The following is a 19,843-nucleotide window of genomic DNA, read 5'->3' on the forward strand; positions in this document are numbered from 1 at the left end:
AGTGTGAGTACGCGTGAAATTGCTCATACCACAGGCATTTCGGATGAACGGGTACGGCATATTTTGCATAAAGAATTACAAATGAAAAAGGTGTTTGGAAAAGTGGCGCCGCATACGTGAACAATTCAACAAAAACTCGCTCGACAGCAAATTTCTCAGCGTCATTTGGATCGTTTTAAGAAGAATAAAACCGATTTTGTGCATCGTTTTATAACTATGGATGAGACTTGGATCTATCACCATGATCCTAAATTGAAACAGGAAACGTTCACAGTGGACTGAAGCTGGATGTTCAGCTCCAAAGCAAACGGAGCACGAAAGATCGGCAGAAAAGGTTTTGGCATCAGTTTTTTGGGATGCTAAAGGGATTTTGTTAATTGACTATCTGGAAAAAGGTAAAACAATTAATTCTGAATATTATTGTAATCTTTTGGATCAATTGGACGCAAAAATTCGTGAGAAAAGACCTGGTTTGCAGCACAAACAAATCATTTTTCACCGAGACAACGCACCTGCTCACACAAGTGTTTTGTCAATATCTAAATTCAATGAATTGAAGTACAAATTGCTTGATCATTCACCGTATTCGCCAAATTTGGCACCCAGCGACTTCCATCTGTTCCGAAACCTGAAACAATTCCTCCGTGGCAAGAATTTTTTGTCGAATGAAGAAGCTATAGCAGCCGCAGAGGCATATTTCGCAGACCTTCCAGAAACACACTTACGCGATGGAATAAAATTATTGGAGAGCCGTTGGGCCAAGTGTACCCAAAGTTAATGGAGACTATATTGAAGAATAAAATCATTTTTAGAATTTTATATTCTTTATTTCGGTTTCGCTCCGCGAACTTTTCATGCGACCTGTACAGTCGCACCTAGTGATGGGCAAATATCGATCGATGAAACAAGCATCGATTCTTATCTTCTTGAAAAGTCGATTATCAGACCGATATTTTTGGGGCCGATTATTTTTTTCGTCGAGTATATTGCTAGATTTGTTGCTAAATTCTTATCCCTAGGGAATTTGTTTACTATTATTAAGGCCCGTCTACAATAGCTGCAAAAATAAAGTTGTAATAGTAAACAGTAAAAAATAAACCAACAACAGTCGACTGTGATAAGAACAACCGACTTTAATTGATTTATTTCTCGTAGCTTACGCTTATAGCCTTATTCTTATATAAGCTTATGCTTGCAGCCATTGTAAAAGAGTCCTTAAGGTTTTAATAATATATTAATTTATTGTTGCAACTCTTCACATTAATTTAAAATAAACTAGGAAAACATCGATTATTATCGATATTTTTAAGAAAATATCGATTATGCGAAAACGATTTTTTTGATAATCGATTAAATCGAAGACGGTGCTTTTTTTTGACGAAGCCTATCCCTAGTCGCACCCCTTGGGCGTCCGAGCAGAACATCGTTCCACGGCCGTATTAAAACCCAGTCCGGTTCCCAAATTTCAAATAGGGCCCGGATAACTTTATCGGATCCGGCACGTACGTAATAAGGAGTGAAACGTACTGCTGCATAATGCCCTGATAAAATTGCCTGAAATCGAGAAACCTGATCAAATGTCCATCAGGACCAAATCAGGCATCCAGATAATGATGTCATCGCTGCTTAGAGTATAATCTGGAAAATATTGTAAGACAATTGCCACATTTCGACCGGATAAGGACCACTCATAATGCCTTCTTACGGCTTGCCTAGTCATGCCATATCAGGCGTAAAAAATTGCGATATTTGATTTCTGCTCGGGCGTCTGCAATTTCCACGCCTCTTATTGACGCGTATAATTGGGGAGTGAAACCTCTCCGACGCTCTCGTCACACTCATATATTCTCTACCGTGGAAAGCGGTCGGCTTTCTCTCTCTTTCTGGTCGACAAATTTGTCAGCTAGCAAAAACCTTCGGAAATCTCTTACTCGCAATCCAACGCGGAATCCGCTTTGTTTCGATTTGTATTTCGCTCTGTGCGAATGAGATCTCGATGAAACCTCGTCCCGACTTGACTGGCCTTAGGCGAAGGGGGGGGGGGACCAAACGACCTCACGCGTGTGCCGCGACTTCCGACCTGAATCAGGCTTCAGGTATCTCGGTCGTTCTGTCGTGCCACGAGAGGCGACCGAGCGAGATATAACTTCGCTCTCCTCTCTGTCGCACTTATTACGCCTCGAAAATTCTCACCTCGTGCACGACCGCGTCCTCGGGAACCGGCGTCTCATCTGAAACAAAGAACAGGTCGCTCGTGAGAAAGGTTGCTTCGGTCGCGCCGATAGGCGTGTAAACGACGCGTATGCAACGCGCTTAAGTAACGCGAGTATCGATATTTACGAGCGAGTCGGTGCGGGCGCAACGCGGGCCAAGAGCGTGCGGATGTTTTTAACAGGCGCACGCATCCGGGATGGGAAACTCCGGCGACTTCGATAGTCGATATCGGGTCGACCGGTCCGAGATACGGTCGACGCGGCGCATTAATGACTGCCGTCGACCGTTGCGTGTAGCTCATCGAACCGGTCGCATGCATCATGCGCTGCTGATGCCGCTGGGAATCGCGATTCTCAAGGAACCGGCTTGTTGAACACACAACTCGAGTGACTCCGTGACTCATGCTTTTTTCTCTTTGTTATTTTAATCGCGGAGTTTTGCGCGCGATTGAGAGCGAATGGCGGGCTTCAAAAGCAAAGATAGAGGCGGTTGTTCGAAAATTACACCAGAATAGAGATGTGCGAACTATTCGAATTCGAATCGAATCGAATCGAATCGAATTGCATTAGATTCGATTCGATTCGAATCCGAATCCCTATGATTCGAATCCGAATAATTCGAATAGGAATACGTTACCGTTTGGCTGCATCAGCTACAAAACGGGCCATCTGAGCCTGTATGTTTGAACCTTTGATTTGTAATTAACTTATCTTATAATTAATAACTCAATTATAAATTACTTTAAATATTTAAATATATATTTTACTTTAAGATGATATTACAATATCAGTATTCCTTTTCGTATTAAAATCTTCCATCATTATTTGCATGTTTAATAATCATGTTAAATTTTTTATAAATTTTTAAAATTTTGATTCGATTCGAATTCGAGTGAAATTTCATAGATTCGATTCGGTTCGAATTCGAATTTAAAAAATGAGATGAGATTTGATTCGATTCGATTCGACATAAAAATTCTTGATTCGCACATCTCTACACCAGAGAAGTTTTTTAGTGCGTTTTATCGTATTTAGCGGGAAATCGGATCACGTATATACATAGAGAGACTCTTCTGCAAACTTTTCGTACATTTTAAGCTTGTAAATTCAGGCGTGAAGGTACAGCAAATGTTGCTCGGAATTTTCCACGTTTTCGTTACGCTGCAGGTCTTTGCGCAAATCGCGACATGAACTCTCACAGCTGTATGACGAGACGTCAATTTCAAAATTTATCGACGTCTCCGTCACGTGTCGAGCGGACGCTGCAATCATGCATTTCTGCACGCATTTTTGTCATATAAAAGCGTTTGTGATTCTGTGCCACCGATATACCCACGTAAACTCGGCAGCAAACAGTAATCTGTATTCCGTCGGTGAAGTTTCCAAGTATGGCGACCCCTTAAAATTTCCTCTTTCGCTCCTCACCGGATAAGCCGAGCCGCGAACGAGACACCGAATTACGATCCGGCGCTCGCGAGTTAGTCCTCGCCGTTGAAAGGCGGACTATGCTTGCTCCAAACGCGGAATGCGAATGAACCATTCCGTCCGAGGCTCCCTTGTTATCCTCGAGACAAATTCGATCGCATCCGTCGCCTCTTTACGGCCGCTCGTTTAAACGCTGAATTACACCTACGCGTCATTCGCAAAAAAGACCGTCGGTCGTGCGCGCAGCAAGTGGCACTCGCGAAAACGCGTTACCGGATGGCGCGATGACGAAAGGGGCGGGAGAGAGGAGGGGGCGGGGAGAAATAATTGCGCGTTGTTCCCGAGGCCGTTATTAATTAGCCCGCGGACATCGGACTTCCTTAATTAGTTCGAAGCTCACCGACGGCCGGCGATCTTGCCGGGTTTCTTTCATCCTCGGGACCGGAGAGAGAAAGTCAATTACGTCGATGACAAGCCGCGGACGCTCGCTGAGCCGCGGAGGTAAGTAAGTTCAGTGCGTCTCCAGAGATCCTTGTGCGCCGCCGCCGGTGTGTGCGTGTGTATAAAGTTAAGACCCTGGTGTTCCCTCCGCTCCGTTTGTTAACCGGTGCCCGAGACACGCACACGCACGCACGCGAACGCTCCCGACAACATTCCCGTCCTTTTTCTTTCCACATTTGTTTATCGCTCGCCACGAAGCTCGGCTGCTCGCGGGACAGTTGGCGTTGCAAAGCGAATTGAATCAGTGTGATCGTTTTTAACGAGATATACGAGGGTAGTCCCAGAAGTACCTGACCTAACGAAGAAAACATAAAAAATTTGGGAAAAAATATCTTGATTTCTCTACGTAGTCTCCTCATAGCTCAATACACTTTTTCCCAGCGGTGTTCAATAGCTGCGATACCCCTGTTTATAGTCGGGAATCGTCGAGCTCCTCAAAATAGCCATCAAGCCACCTTTCTTCAGTCCATTGTTTTGACTGTTCCTTCGTCTCAGGTGTGAAGTGATGGACCCATGGTTTCAACCATGGTTATGAATCGGCTTTATTCTTGAGAAACTTCGCCAAACACTCGATTGAAACATCCTCACGACGCTGTTTTTGTTCCAATCGCGGCATCCATCTTGCGCACAGCTTTCTCATGTCCAAATTTTCAGTCAATATGCGATGTGCAGCACTTTTTGAAATACCTACCATGTCTGCTAACTCGCGCACTTTCAGTCGACGGTCATCCAATACCATTTTGTGGATTTTCTTCACCATTTCTGGCGTGGTCACCTCATTTGGTCGACCACTGCGATGTTCGTCTTGGCAGCTCGTACGGCAGCTCGTTTAAACTCTATCACCCAATATTTTACTGTTGTAAACGAAGGAGCAGACTCCCCCAGAGTAGAATCTAGCTCCGCTTTCATATTGGTTGGACTGAGGCCTTTCAAATCAAAGTATTGTATCACATAGCGATGACCAATTTTTTCCCCATGTTTACAAATTCACTGAGAGCTATTCACTACTGATGGCTGCCAAACAAATACTAAACAACGTAGCGTCGTCAAACTTCAAACTTAAGCTTTATAAGCTTGGTACTTTCTACCATAGTCATTCTTTTCAAACAACAACCGCTGTCTATACGTCAGGTACTTCTGGGACTACCCTCGTACATAATACTTTGATATACATTTATATAATATTTTGACATTAATATCAATATTGATATTAAAAAAGATTAAAAAAAGAAAAAAATATATATATATAATATTTACGTAATGTCCAGTTAGCAAAGAGGAACGAGCAGCCGCGCGCGACAAGAAAATCGCTCCTCGCGTATCTCTGATTAAGACCGCGAGCTGGCTGCTCATCTGTGAGCGGTCAGCGATGATTGCATCGCGACGCTCTCTTCTTCTTCTTTTCTTCCCTCAACACACACTCGCGCGCACGTACAATTTACCGACCGGCGCGGCGTGAGTCGCGACAGGATCTTCGAATCGCGCCGGGCGGGAAAATCCGTCGCCGAATGGACTCGCTAAATCGCGGCCTGTCGGCGGTATTTCACCGCTCCAATTACGGCTCGCCGCAATGTAATGAGGCACTGGCCGGCAATTTGTTGGTGCGATTCCGCGAGATCCCGTGTAATTTATCGCGTCGCCCGGCCTGATCCGCGGGTTTCGCGGATCGTAAGATACGACGCGCGCGCGGCAAAGGGCGGAATTTTAAGTGTTTTCCATTGCGCCGCGCATTGTTGAGCGGCGGCGGCGGGGGGGGGCCGTACCTTGCGAAATTAACGGCGCTCATTTATTATTCCGCGCGTGACGCGGGCCATAATTTGTATGATAATAATATGACATATTAATAAATCATTTGCGCCGTAATGTTTCCGCGCCGCTCTTTCCGAGCGGTCGTGTTTCACTCTCCGTGTGTGCGCACGCCGCTCCAAACAAATAAATATTAATAGTCCTTTGCCTAGCGACGTGATGATTAAGCGAGATAAGGCTGCCCCTACATATCCTCTCGTTTATCGAGCGTAAAGCGGATCATTTCGCAAGCCTGTGAAATTACAAGCCGGGAACAGCCGAAAGCGATTGACACGAGTCGTTTGAGCGCGAGAGGAGAGCGAGGCGCAAGGATCTGCTCCGTTAATATAAAATTCACTGCCGCGCGGCGCGTCTCGGCTCTTTCGACTCGAGGATCGAGCGAGTAACGATGTCAATTAATTAGCCGCTAATATAGCCCATACATTCACTTTCGGCTTTATTTGCGACATTTATTATGCGAGCGCGCGCGCGCTCCGCATTGAGCCCAGCGAGGAAACGTTGCACGATGACGCGGCAATCGGTCTTCCTTAAACGCGAGCGTACGTTACTTTCTAACGACGAACCGCGCGAGCGCCGCTTTCTGCATAATAGAACAATCAAGCCCGCGTGACGAAAGACACGCGCGCACCGCGTGTCTCGCGCGTAATGTTCTTGAGTAATAATCGAGCAGCCTGCTCTCGACCGGCAGGCTTGCGACAATGTCTCTCGCCCGTCCGACGCGTCCGAAAAATGCACGCCGCTTCGCAAGTCGCGTTATTCCACTCTACCTGAGAAAACGGTATCACTCGGGTAAACGAATGTCGAATGCAGACGAGGGTCTTTTTTCTCGTTCGGACGAGTCGCGATACGAGCGTGAAGAAAGCACGCCAAAGCTTCTGCTCTTTTGTGCGAAGCATTCGCTCGAACAAGTTTATTCTACATCTGTTGTTCCACTGCTTATCTGGAGAGTCCGTTTATTTCACACAACTCTGATACGTTCCCCACCGCGAGTTTGACGCGGGGAATCACTCTTGCTTCGGTGCAATTGCGCCAAAAGGAGTAAATCCGCTCGCGGAAAAATTTTATCGCAGTCACAAGTGACGTTTGTCGCGAATCTACATTTTGAATTTTAACCCTTTAACGCCTACTGGTAACTATAGTTACCAGAAACGCACTTAAGAATCCATAACTTAGTCAAAAGAGGAGATATTTTCGTTTTCTTCGCACCGCTGTAAAGGTGAATTCTTCTTCTAAAAAATGGTACAATGTAGATTGTATGTAGATTCGGTTTCGTCTGTTTTTAGCTCAGTTTTAATGATAACATGGAGCAGCCAGTTCACTTTGGCAACAAGAAACTGAAGATGACCGAAGACATTAGGAAGTGTTACAACAAGCACATGCCTGATAAGGAAAACAGTAAAAGACGTTGTGAATTGTGCAGCTCGAGAGGGAAGCAAAGCAGGACAGAAATAATTTGCAAAACCTGTAAAATTCCCGTCTGCATCTCCCGATGCTTTATGCAATTCTATTCCGTGTAAATAAAGATCAAGTTCTGAATATGAGTTTTATGTTTCGCGGAATTTTCCAACCATTATTAAGTATGATATAAAATTATTAAAACTAAAAAAAGTATTTAACCGATCAGGCGTATTTTTCGCTTCTGGGAGTAGTTTCTGCTTGGAAAGGTAATTTTTCGTAGATATAAAATTCTGATACTTTTTTTGGTTATCACTACTTACAGTCTCAGTTCAAAGAAACTCAAATTTTATTCTCAAAACACTTGTAAAAAAGTCGGGCGTTCAAGGGTTAAAGATACCATCTGAGCGGCGGGATATGCACATACATGTCGCTCATTACAAAGCGTCCATTCAGACCCGGCTAGATTGGCCTGTATCTCTCAATGACACTGTGATCCGCCGACAATGGGGATGACACCGCTGCGGGAACTGCGCTTCCTCGCGCTCTCAACATTGTCCCGGCGACACGGCCGGAGATGACGCGTTTATCATCACGCGCGCCTCGCACCGGCGTGAAAAAAGAAGGATCGCTCGGTCATTAGCATCTGATGGGAGACGATAAACCCGCCGACGACGCCTGTGACGTCGCTTCACGGTGCGTGGCGATCGCTCGATCTGTCGGCTCGGGACTTTGAATTAGCGGGTTCCTCAAAAACGAAGAGGAGAAATTAAAAAATTGTCTATTGCGAGAGCGTTATCCCGCGGCGGAATTTCGACGATTTCGAAGGAAGGCTGGAAATTGTCAGTCTCTTCTCTGTCAAGTTTGCTTTTCCACCGGAATGACGGGGATATGACGGTGACGAATTCACCGTGCGCGAAGGAGGAAGATTGATTGAATTAACGCGAGGACGAACAAATCAAGCGCGTGCGACTCGAAGATAACGGAGTTTCCGGCTGTCAGAGTTAAATTTCGTTCACAAGAAGCAGAAACTTTGTTTCCCTCGACCGAGATGCTGCATTCATCGCACCGTGTAAGTTCAACCAGACTTCTTCCCCCGTGCGAATGCAAAAGCGTCAACGGAGGATCCGCAGCAGACGCTCGTCTGCCAGACAGCCAGTGTGAGAATCCAGCCTTCGCTCGCTCTTCGACTCGCTAATAAAAAACAGAGACGATGATTAACGCGAGTGATTAGATCGCCGTAAAGCGACGCCGTTAAAGCGAATTTTACGATAATATCGCCGATAATAAAGCCGATTATATCGCCGGCGCGTTATTAAGGGAAGCGACTTTACTCTCGGCGTCTCGTAAATCCGTGATATTGACGGGCCTTCACTTTGTTTCACGCGCACGCTCTCCTCGCAGGTGTCCACTGTCGCGCGAGCTGATCTCTTCCGTTCGTTACTCACAACCGTGCGCGCGGCTTTTTTCAGCCCCGGACGTTGATTGCTGATAGTTTGTCTCTCGCTGTAATCACGCCGGTTAGATCGTCCGCGATGATTACGTAGGAAGCGACATTATACAACAGCCAGTGAAACGTTGTAATTTGCCGGCTCTTATTCTTCATATCTCGAGCGTGCGTTTGCGAGAAGTTCTCCCGGGCGCGTGCAACCGCGACGTCTGTTAAACGGCCGAGAGCGGATTAGCATGCGCGGCGCTCATAACGGACGATCCATCGACGCCGGGCCATCTGCGAGGAGCGAGGAGTCTCGCAATCCCGGAACGATCGCGGGGTCGCGACAGGGGATCTGCAATCGCGTATTTGCAAGCTGGAATGCCGACGGAGGGTGACACGCGTGTAACGCGGTATCGCCGAGTGATACAAAACGGGGGAATTTGTAACGCTCGCATTTCTCTCGTGCAACATTCATGGGCGGCCGCTGGACGAACGGACGACGCGACGGCGGAAAAAGCAGAGAAAGAGAGAGAGAGAGAGAGAGACTTGCGTCCCGTCGCGAGTACACGGCACACAACAGCTCGCCGTTTCCCATTGCGGCGGCCGCGCGCTACTTTGAAATTGTAATGGGGCTACGCGTACGACATAATCAAATCGCGATTCAGCCCGGATTCTTGCGGCCGCGCCGCGCCGTCGACGAGGAAGTGATTAGCATCTCTCTCTCTCTCTCTCTCTCTCTCTCTCTCTCGGCCGAAGTACGCGCCGCCCCTCTCGTTCCTTTTTTCGCCCTAGGTCGCGACGGGAAAGAACACGGAGTATTACGGGCCGCGGAACGAGAGGAAAATTTCGTGCCGGCTGGATTGGAATCGGCGTACGGGCGCTTCCTGCTTTCGAACTTTCCGAAAAATCCGCGCCCGCGACGCCGCCGGCTACCAGCACGTAACTGGATACTCCATAAGGTACGCGAGACAGACGCGTTCTCGTGACTCGCCGGTGTTCCGGAGCCGAGCGCACGGATGAGATAATCCTTTGATGCGGGGAATCGGACAGACCTCGAGAAAGTGTTGTTAATATCTCCTTTTATTTTCCCAGCAATCTGGCCTCGCTGCACACGCTAGTCGGGATAGCGGTGCAAGACTCCAATTTATTTATCTCGACTTGTTGGCTCTTTCGTTTTAGTTTGTTGATTTACCGACCTCGATTCGCTCATCTCTCGATTTAATATCTCTCTCTCTCTCTCTCTCTCTCTCTCTGGCAGTTTATTAATTTATTCCTTTCAATTTACTCATCGAGAGATCGCGAGTCAAATTGGTAGTTGGTAGTTGAATTATAAATTTTTGCTAATTGGTCGAACAATTCAGGAAACGTCGCGTGAATGTAATGAGATTTAAAGTCCGCTTCCGTTCGCAGGAAGCAATCATCGCAGCATCGATGATCGTTAATAAGACAGCGTGTGTCATCATCAATTTCTTAACGTTTACGACATGAACTTTAGCCCGGAGGATTCTCCTTTCCCGCGATGAAACCGGCGTGCCGGGGGGAAACAACGTTGCCGCACGGCGCGCGAGTTAGCTCGCGTTAATCGTGATCCCGTGATCACGAATCTCGTGCTTCGGCATCTGCATCTTGAATCAACATCACCTACGACGCCGATAATTCAATGAACCTCACGGAGCCGCACGTTGCCGAGCCCGTATCGCGCCGAGCGTTGCGGCACCCCTTCGGCGCGGCGACGCGTTCAGCGCTCGAAATATCCGATAATTGAAACAGAGATACAACCGTGGAAATTTAATGACGCAACTCTCAAATAATACAGACCGTAAAATTCGCCGCCATCACTCTACTGCGCGTACGTCGATATCGACGATCGCTCTCCTCGCCGCCGCGCCGTAAACGCTGCAAATTCAGCGAACGGCTCTATAAATGTCCGGCTTTTTGCTCCGGATTTGCGACGGATCAGCGACTCGCAGAAACGACGAAGCGAAGCTCCAGTAGCGAGAGAATCGCGTCTCGTGCGTGCAGCGTGCCGCGTTAATAGTCGATGATATCATGGGAATCTCGCGGCGTGGAACGTGGGAGTTCAGAGTTAGCCACACCCTACGTCCTCGTGGGGAAGATTGCGCTGAAAAGGAGGACCGCGGCGAGAAGACTCGGGAGGAGTCGGAGAAAGAGAGAGAGAGAGAGAGAGAGAGAGAGAGAGAGAGAGAGAGAGAGAGAGAGAGAGAGAGAGACAGAGAGAAAAGGAGAGACCATGGAGAGAAGGGCGCTCGTCTCTCGAAAATATTCCTCGAGAGTGAAAGCATCCGGCTCGCATGGCTCCATAATACCGTCCGCGGGCCGCTCAGTAACACCGCGCGTTTTCTACACGTGGTAGCGAGCGGTCTCGTATAGGGAGAACGTGACGACTTTAAACTTTCGTTTAATTTATCGTGATGTTGGCGAGAACTCAATCACGAGAACTTTCTCCCGAAGGGTAGTCTCCGCATGCCGGCGAGATCGGCCCGGCGACTTCACCGCGGAGGAGACTTCCTCTCTACCTCCTCCTTCGCGCTGCTCGTATCAATTGCCGTTGAGCAACGGATACATATCGCCGTGCCGTATATCCTTTTCCGATAATTTTCCGATAATTTCACTGGGCTCGGCGAGAAGGAATTTCAAGCCGCGCGTTCTCGGCCAAAGCGACCGCGCCGATGATAATGAACGATCGAGACCGCGATATGTTCCAGTCAAATGACATATCCGCGAGTCCATCCCGTCTGTCAGCTTCTTGTCGCGCGCGCCGCGCTTGATCAAGACACATGTTCTCGTATATCGATCGTCGGCGGCGATCGGTGAAAAAGCGCACCTTGCGCACCGGAGAGAGAACATAGAGATGTGTAAGCGCCGCGGGAGCGGCCGGTCTGAACCGACGCGTGTTGCGCGCTGAGGGCACGACAATTTTGTATAATAATACTCGCTGTGTATAATCAGCGTTACCGTTACACCGCAGCGCGCCACGTTCAAGCCGCTTGAGCAATGCTTTATCATAGGTTGACGCGCCGCTCATGCTCTACGGGGAATTCCAATCGAACGTCTCGACCTGTCCGAGGGACAATTTTGACGTTCGGCGCACGTGGGGGGAAAAATTTGAAATGGACCGGCTGGATGTCGATGGGTTTCGGTACGCGCCCGAGACCGAGGATTTAGGGGGGAATTACATATGGGAGCAGGCCGTCTTCAAGGCTATTTTTACGAATTTTTTTAACGGTAGGATCAATGGACTTGAAATTTTCACAGTGTATTCATTAATGTTCAAAGTATAAAATACATTCGTTAGTATCTATGTGGAAAGTACACACAAAACTTTAAACGCGTTTATCTGGAAATACCATTTTCCTAAACTGTCGACACGATTGCGCAAAAACTAGTGAACCGAATAACTTGAAATTTTTACACGATATACAGTAGTCATGTAGTTTTCGCGCCCCTGCCTCGAACACAGTTATATTTTATTTTATTCATACTTTTTAAACATGATTACAAGTTGTAAGAAGTTTCATTTTCGATACTTTTTTTTGTACGGTCATTATTTTTCCAAGTTTGACTTCGCTGCCTTCATTTTGGTACGGGCTGTAATTTTATATTTTAAAAATCTTTCTCATTTTTTGATTTCAGAGTAGTGAGAGCCCCGGAATTATGTCGACAGAAAACTCGCAAACGGATGACTGTATTTTTATCTATAATTATCAATTGAACCGGTCCTTGCGATTCAATAAAATTTATTTTATACTTTGAACATTAATGAATACGTTATGAAAATTTCAAGTACATTGATCTTACCGTTTCTGTTAAAAAAAATTCATAAAAATAGCCTTTCGCATGTAATTCCCCCCTTTATCCAAATCGCGCGTGCTCTCTCTTCCTCCTTATTTCTTTTTTGCTGAAGCATGTTTAGCTGAAGCTATCTCGTTCGCATCTCTCCCCAACATAGTCTAGAAACCATCAAGTCGTGAGTTTGCAGAACGTTACTCTGCGTTTCTTCATTTCCTGCGTGTTTGCGTCTGTGCGCTCTATCATCTGTCATTTTGCATTTCCTTTAACCAACTCTTAATTTATGGCACATCTGCGCAGATGCCTTCGTCATCACTTCGTAACAGGGCGAACACACGCTCGTAATTTTTTCTGATTTCCTATCCTTGAACGTTGGACACGATTTTGCTCGTTGGACACATATTTCATAACTATTCGCAGCGGTTTGTTCAAATATACACGGTGATGTGAAAGATATTATTGTTAGCAACAAAAGACACTCGCGACATTTTTATTCGGAATGACCACTCCCGCGAATTTCCGTTCTCTCTATCCATCACAATTGTCTGATTATCTTTGCTCGCTGCTCATTGTACCTTCCTTTCTTCACCGCGTCTGTGACACGTAATCGCAATTGTTTGCCACTTATTTATTTTCATCAGCTTTCTCGTTACATATTCGTGACACTCTGCACCAGCGTTACTTCCGCCGGGCACTTTATTTCGTTTCGTATTCAATCACCGTCTGCCCGAAGGGAGCCTCGTCTCTGGGCTGGATAAAAGCTATCTCTTCATTTATCTATCCCGTCCGTTCTCCTCGCGCCTCATGGAATATTGATCGACGCTAATCCCCTTCCGCGGTTGCATTACGCCGAGAGAGTAACGCTGTTGCGGATGCGGCGGCGCGCTCTTGTTCTCTATCAATTTCGCTAACGCTCAGCCGGGCGCGATGTCTAAGTGGAGAAAATGGCCTCTTTCCGATTGCACACATTCGCGGGTGTATCATTAAGCCGAGCGATTCCGTGTTTCGCGCTCGCTCGCTTCAAGAGACGCACGACGCGCCGCGTCCCGCCGCTGGGAAGCGAGTCCGTGAAAGTTGCCGGGAGAGACTTGGCTTTGCGCTTTTATCCGAGATTTACGAATGCGATGGTTCCGTGAGAACACGTCGCGAACGAAGTCGGGAACGAAGCGCTCAATGGCGGTCGTGAGCGGGGGGGACTGATTAAGAACCCGTCGCCACCCTCGACGATGTTCGATCATTCAAGCGCCGAGTAATTCGTTTGCTTGATCGAACATCGTGCGTAAATATCGAACTAATCGGGCGAGAGCGTTCGCGGCGAGCGACGGTGCCTTGAGCACCTTAGAAGGGGGAGGACTTTCCCTGTAAAATAGCGGCTCATCGGCAATGAGCTGAGAAAAGAATTGCGCGACACGCCGGTCGCACTTGGGTGAGATTGACCTTGACAATGCGGTAACGCATAATGAGCCAGTGTGTTTGAGCCGGATGCCGGCATGGTTCGATGCCACTTTCACGATCAGAACTATATAATTATCCCGCTGTGCGAGGGCAAAACTCGTTTCCAGTACTCGAATATGTGGCGCGTCCCATCGCTCGGCCGGCAAAAATCAAACTGGATCGAGTCGTTGAAGCGGCTCGCGTCGAGAGATCGCCTCTCCGCTGTGATAAAACGCGGAGGAACCTTGAACGATCTAGATTTACCTATCTGTTTGTTTATTCACGGGAATGTGTGCCCTTCGGCACAGTACCCGACTAGAAATTTTGATCAGGTTCACCTAGCAGCCTTGATAAGGAACTAATAGGGTCAATAAAAGGTAATCCTAAGTAAGTCAGTCCTTATAATGTTCTAACGACAAATGAGTAAGGAAGACCTTTATAAGATTATAATGATTGGGTCCACATTAGGACCTTAATGTATCAACCTAGTGTATGATATAATATGGTTCAGTTGATCAGATCCTTGTCGGGATCTTATTCGTTGTACCTAAATATGATTTGCATTATCAAGTTTTAACAAAGACCATTTGTAATTAATTTTATGTGTATATAATATGAATATGTGTGTGTGTGTGTGTGTGTAAAACTTTAATAGTACTGGACGTAGTACAAAAAAATATTTTTATGATGCGCCACATATAATTAGAGACAGTTCAATTTTTATCGTATGATGCGCAACGACGAGTTGTCTGTAACGACGTGCGCACTACAGTTCTCATTTGTCTTGCATTTGTCCATATATGGGCCTGCAAGACAAAAGACGTTCGAGAAGCAGTTCAGTTGCCTACTCTGTGCGCGTGCATGTTGCGTATCTCAGTGCCTGTTTATGTTGTGCAATAATTTATTGGTCGTGACGAAACATTTTGCAAGTATGCTCAAGCGATCTAAAATATTATTTCATGCAAATATCTTTTCATTTGGAAATGACATGAAAGAATTTCCAGCGTGTCATTTCTTATTTCTAATGTCATCATCCAATATAGACGTGGTGAATAATCAGGAGTCATAATTTGAAAACAAAATCGTAATAAGGATTCCATAAGGTGACTCAATAAGAACCTGACTATGAACCGTACTAAGGTCCTGATATCCACGCTGCGTTACATGACTTACTAGGACTCGATAGTATTACCTTATTGGGACCTGATGCCCAAATGAGGTTAACCTGATCAGGACCATGGGATACGTTTCTAGCCGGGTACATTAAATATAAACGCAATCGGAAAGAAAAGAGACAGAAAAGAAAGGGAAAGGAAAGAGGAAAGGAAAGGGAAGAAGATTACTCATCTTATTGAAAACGTTGATTGTTGTATCGTCGATCAATCGGTCGATCGTGTTGTTCTACGCGACGCGTATTTTCTGTGCGGTTGTTGCGCAACAATAGAGTAATACATTCTCGTGCTAGCGCTAAAAATGACGGGATTAGGATGCGTTAGCGCAATGAGAGATCAGAGATTACTCGCAGAGAGCGAGACGGTCCATTATGGAAACGTTAAGTGCCACTTGTTAGCCCATTATTATGAGAACGAGACACCTAAAAATGGTCCTAATGCGCGGATAATCGGATAAATTACACCTGCACGCGATTCCAACATTTCGCCGACGGATGAGCGCGCTCGACGCCGACGCTTTCTCTTTGTTCAAATCGCAAGCGAGCGTCGTCGGGCGCCACTGTTAATCGATACTTGATTCTCCCCTCCGCCGAGGACCGACGTGTTATTACTTTCCAGAGTGCAATTGACATTTCATGGCGATTGACGTTCATGGCATTTGATATAATTGATCGTCAACTCGATTGCATCTCGCGCATTGCGCTTATCAATTTATTTATCTCGACGATTGATTTCGTCGTGACCCCGTCAGCCCCCTCGTCCATGTTAATATATGGTCGATTGATTTAACATCTTTGTCGACCAATTAAGCCGTCTTAATGACGCAAGAGCTGTAAGTCTTCAGCGTCTGCGGCACAACTGAAGGGATCGATTTTGCACGGGAAAATAGGCCGGTCGAATGAATGCGATAACGAACAAACCAAGAGCGCGTTTTGCTCGAAGGAAATAGAATTTTATAGTCCTCAAGGGCGCATTTATGGTCGAATCTTATACTTGGGTTCTCATCGTTAGTTTATCTTTAGATGCTTCATTTCGAGTTCAAATGACGACTTCAAATGATTTGTACGGCGTCTGAAAATGAACTTGAGACGATCTAAAATATAAGGACGCGATTACCGTCCTGAGAACCAAATTTCTCGAGTCGAAATTTGGGCCCTACTTCCGACATGAACTTGTATAAATTTAATTGGCACAGTCTGCCACAATACTCGTCGGGCACAAAAAGAAAAAAGTTTGTCCTTCGACAAACTTGTAGGTTGAATACCATCGAAAAAAGTTGATGTAGGCTCCAGAGTGATTAAAAGTGGAATATTAAAATCGTGAGTAGAATCTACATACAATAGTTTGTAAGAATCGGAAAATTCTGTCTCCTTTGAGTAAAATACGTCTGTAAACGCGTAATACGCCCATAAAAGTACGTCTGTTTCGTTTTGTCAGCCTTTAATTAGTTTAATTCAGTCTTTTCTCTGCGTAGACACGAGGAGCCGGCGCACAGATGATCAAAATCGCTTCCGCGACTTTCTCCCCTCTCTCTCTCTCTCTCTCTCTCTCTCTCTCCGTCACGACATATCGGCCGACTTCCGGGTGTCACGAGGTATGGTATGTGTATCGCGCACGAGATGACGAGGATCTCGGTCCCCTCGACGAGCTTTTCTTTCGGATCACCGGCGGATGAGACAACGACGCTCGGCTCGCGACGGATAGATCCTCGACATTCGTGATCCCCGTCGGGCACGATCGTTTGCGATCTTTTCGACGGCCGCAAGCCGGGATCGGGAGAAAAACGGCCGTCGATTATCCCTCGTCTCGTTGACCCCGCGATAGACGTCTGTATAATACGTAGAGACCGATAGGTAGATCTGTTTCTACCCTGCAGCAGATTCGTATCTCGCGATCAGCGGACACGTTAATGCCGCCGAGCGAACTGCAATTCCCTGCTTAGGCCGCGGCTCGCTTTCGTCATCGCCCGTTAAACGTAGCTTCGCGTCATTATATGTAAAAAATTTCTCCCCGTCTTCGGTCGGGCGGAGAACTTGCCGCGCTGAGAGGAATAACCCACTCTTCGTCGCGGATTTCGTCACGGCATTGTTCTCCTGCGGAGATTCTCTATGCGGTCGCGTCGAAGCTCCTCGGGGAGAGACCGAAGAAGATTTGCACACACGGTTCAAAACGTTTCGTACTTTTGTCAAAATTTTGTGTGTGTAGAAAGTTTTGTGTTAAATTTCTTACACACAGTCGTGTGTTAGTTTAGTTATATATCGTTGTTGCGTTACTTAGATTTTCTTGTGTTAAATTAAGATTAACCAATTTCAAGTGTTAAAATAACATTTTCAAATGTTAAAATAACACAATTTGTATGTAAATGCATGAATTCTTGCTCCGACATATTTTATATGTCAGAGTCAACACCTAAAATGTGTCGATTTCCTCATTATAACAATTATCATGTGTTATATTATATAAAGATTGGAATTCTAACACGTAGATTATGTCGATCTAACATTTTCATTTCATCGAATCATAGGTCATTACTTTACCCAAATGTTGAAGTAACATTCATTGTATGTCAATTTAACACAAACTGTGATCTTCTTGACGGCATTCGAATGCTAAATTTTTGTGTTAATTTTTTACATACTATACGTGTTACTTTTTAACATATTTGCTGTATGTTAAATTAACACATAAATGAGAGCGATGATGATTTGAGACACATGAAGTATGTTAAATTTAACACATCATTTCTTACAGTGCAAGGAAGCAGTTTATAGTAAAAATTTGACGTGCGCGAAACTATTTCTTTTAGATAATCATCGCATTTAGTTTCGGCGTTTTTCTGTTAAGCGATCTAAATTTAAACCTCTTCGTCTTCTAATTTCTGCAATTGCCCGGACAAAAGCAACTCCGTTGCAGACGGAGGTAAAATGAAAAACACGTTGTATTTTTCGATTGTCGCGGTGGCAATTACCTTGAGAGGAAAGAGACGCACCGCATTCTAGGACATTCCGTCGCGGTTTCGAAAGGATCGCCGATGCTTCGCTGTCGTCAGAGCTTCGTGCGATGCGTGTCGATCGATCGGCCGCGGCTACGGGAGAAAATCGCGGTAACGAAAGAAAAAAAGAAGCGGAAAAGGGGGAGAGACGCGAGTGTCAGACAAGAACGCGCGGCATCCTTGTTACCGCTTTCTTCCTGCGCGTCGAGCAGTCGGTGGGATCTAGAGCGTCTCTCGATCATCGGACGCAAGGACGCTCCGATCATTAGAGAGCTCCACGCACTCTAACCAATTAGCCGCAGGACGAGCGGCGAGCCGCGATGTGCCGGTGTGTTGTTTCTGCCTCTCTCGCTCACGCTTCATTAATCAAAGTCACCGCTAACGAAGAGATGATGATTTCCGATAATACGTCTATCCGCGGATAAGCCGAACCGGCCGATTGTTGTCATCCGCGACATGGACGCGCGACGATGACGTCGTCGCCGGCGTGAGAGGAAAATCGATGGTTATGAGTGATTTACATTCGCGTTAGACAAAGGCCCGCGTTGATAAAAGGTCAGTGGCGCGTTGAGCAGACTTTTCATTGCGCTGTGATTTATGATTCAACTTCGCGCGCGCCGTAATTGGCGGCATTGAGGCGAATTCGGGTTAAAGCTGGATCGAAGGTGCTGTGTGTCGCTCAAGCTTCGCGCACGGCAAGCTGCGCGCATCTGCCGCGCGTCGCACAATGCGGCCGTCTGCAAGGATACTTCTTACACTTTCTTACACCGCGCTTTTTCGCGAGCAGTTGCGAGCAGACGCTGCGTCACCGAACGCTTTCGCAAGGCGATTTAATGACGACACGGTGTGATCGATTGTTATTATTCTCTCGTGACAATCGTTTCCTCTAGCGCGAATTCGTGAGAAGAGAATATTCCCGTACACTAGGAAGAAAAATTTAGTATCTCTAGCAAAACTGTTTAGTTGAGGCATTTCTTTTAATAGCGATCAAATGTCTTGGTTTATATAACAAAATATTTACTCGTCTCAACCAAATATATTTTTCTGCTTTGTCCTCTGGACCAAACGATTTTGTTCTTAGATTTCATACATAAGAATCAAGCATTTTAGCTACTTTATCCATAAAAATTACATAATAACGAAATATTATTTTACATAAACTAAAATAATGCCCAATGGATACTACTTTGTCTTTCTGTGCACTAAAATTTAGATTTTATATATTAAGAAAAAATTATAGTATTTTTAACAAAATTCATATAGTTAAAGCTTTTTGATTGCTGTAACAAAAGTATTACGTTATACGAATAAACCGTAATCAAACAAGATATTTGTTTACAGGAACTAAACAGTTTTGTTGGGCATATTTTAACCAAATTATTTTGTTGTTAGAACAAAATTTTCGTTCACGCAGCACTTACATTTTTCCTAGTGCAGGCTCTCAAGCTGGAAAGCTTTCACTCTTCATCGATTCACTCGAGAGGGAAAACGACACACAATCGACCCCTTGAAGAGCGCTCTCAACACTTGCGGGAATCAGCCAAGCGTTGTATCGATGGATCGAAGATAATTTACTTGAAAAAGGCCCGAAAGTAAAGATTCTAAAGTTAAATTAATCGCTAAAACCATCGATATCGACGAAGACGGAGGGAGCAAGATG

The 19,843-nt window shown here is 45.8% G+C and overlaps 1 protein-coding gene across 1 annotated transcript in view; it reads right to left on the reverse strand.

Moving 5' to 3' along the window:
* Window positions 1-19,843, reverse strand: part of LOC105188014 (uncharacterized) — a 93,422-nt gene that overhangs the window by 8,793 nt on the left and 64,786 nt on the right. Inside the window, exon 2 of the mRNA XM_025307274.1 lies at window positions 2,194-2,231. Coding sequence (XP_025163059.1) covers window positions 2,194-2,231 — 38 coding nt within the window. The remainder of the gene's footprint in view (window positions 1-2,193; window positions 2,232-19,843) is intronic.

Source organism: Harpegnathos saltator, unplaced genomic scaffold, assembly GCF_003227715.2.
Source record: "Harpegnathos saltator strain DR-91 unplaced genomic scaffold, Hsal_v8.6 scaffold844, whole genome shotgun sequence".
In the NCBI taxonomy this organism is placed as follows: domain Eukaryota; kingdom Metazoa; phylum Arthropoda; class Insecta; order Hymenoptera; family Formicidae; genus Harpegnathos; species Harpegnathos saltator.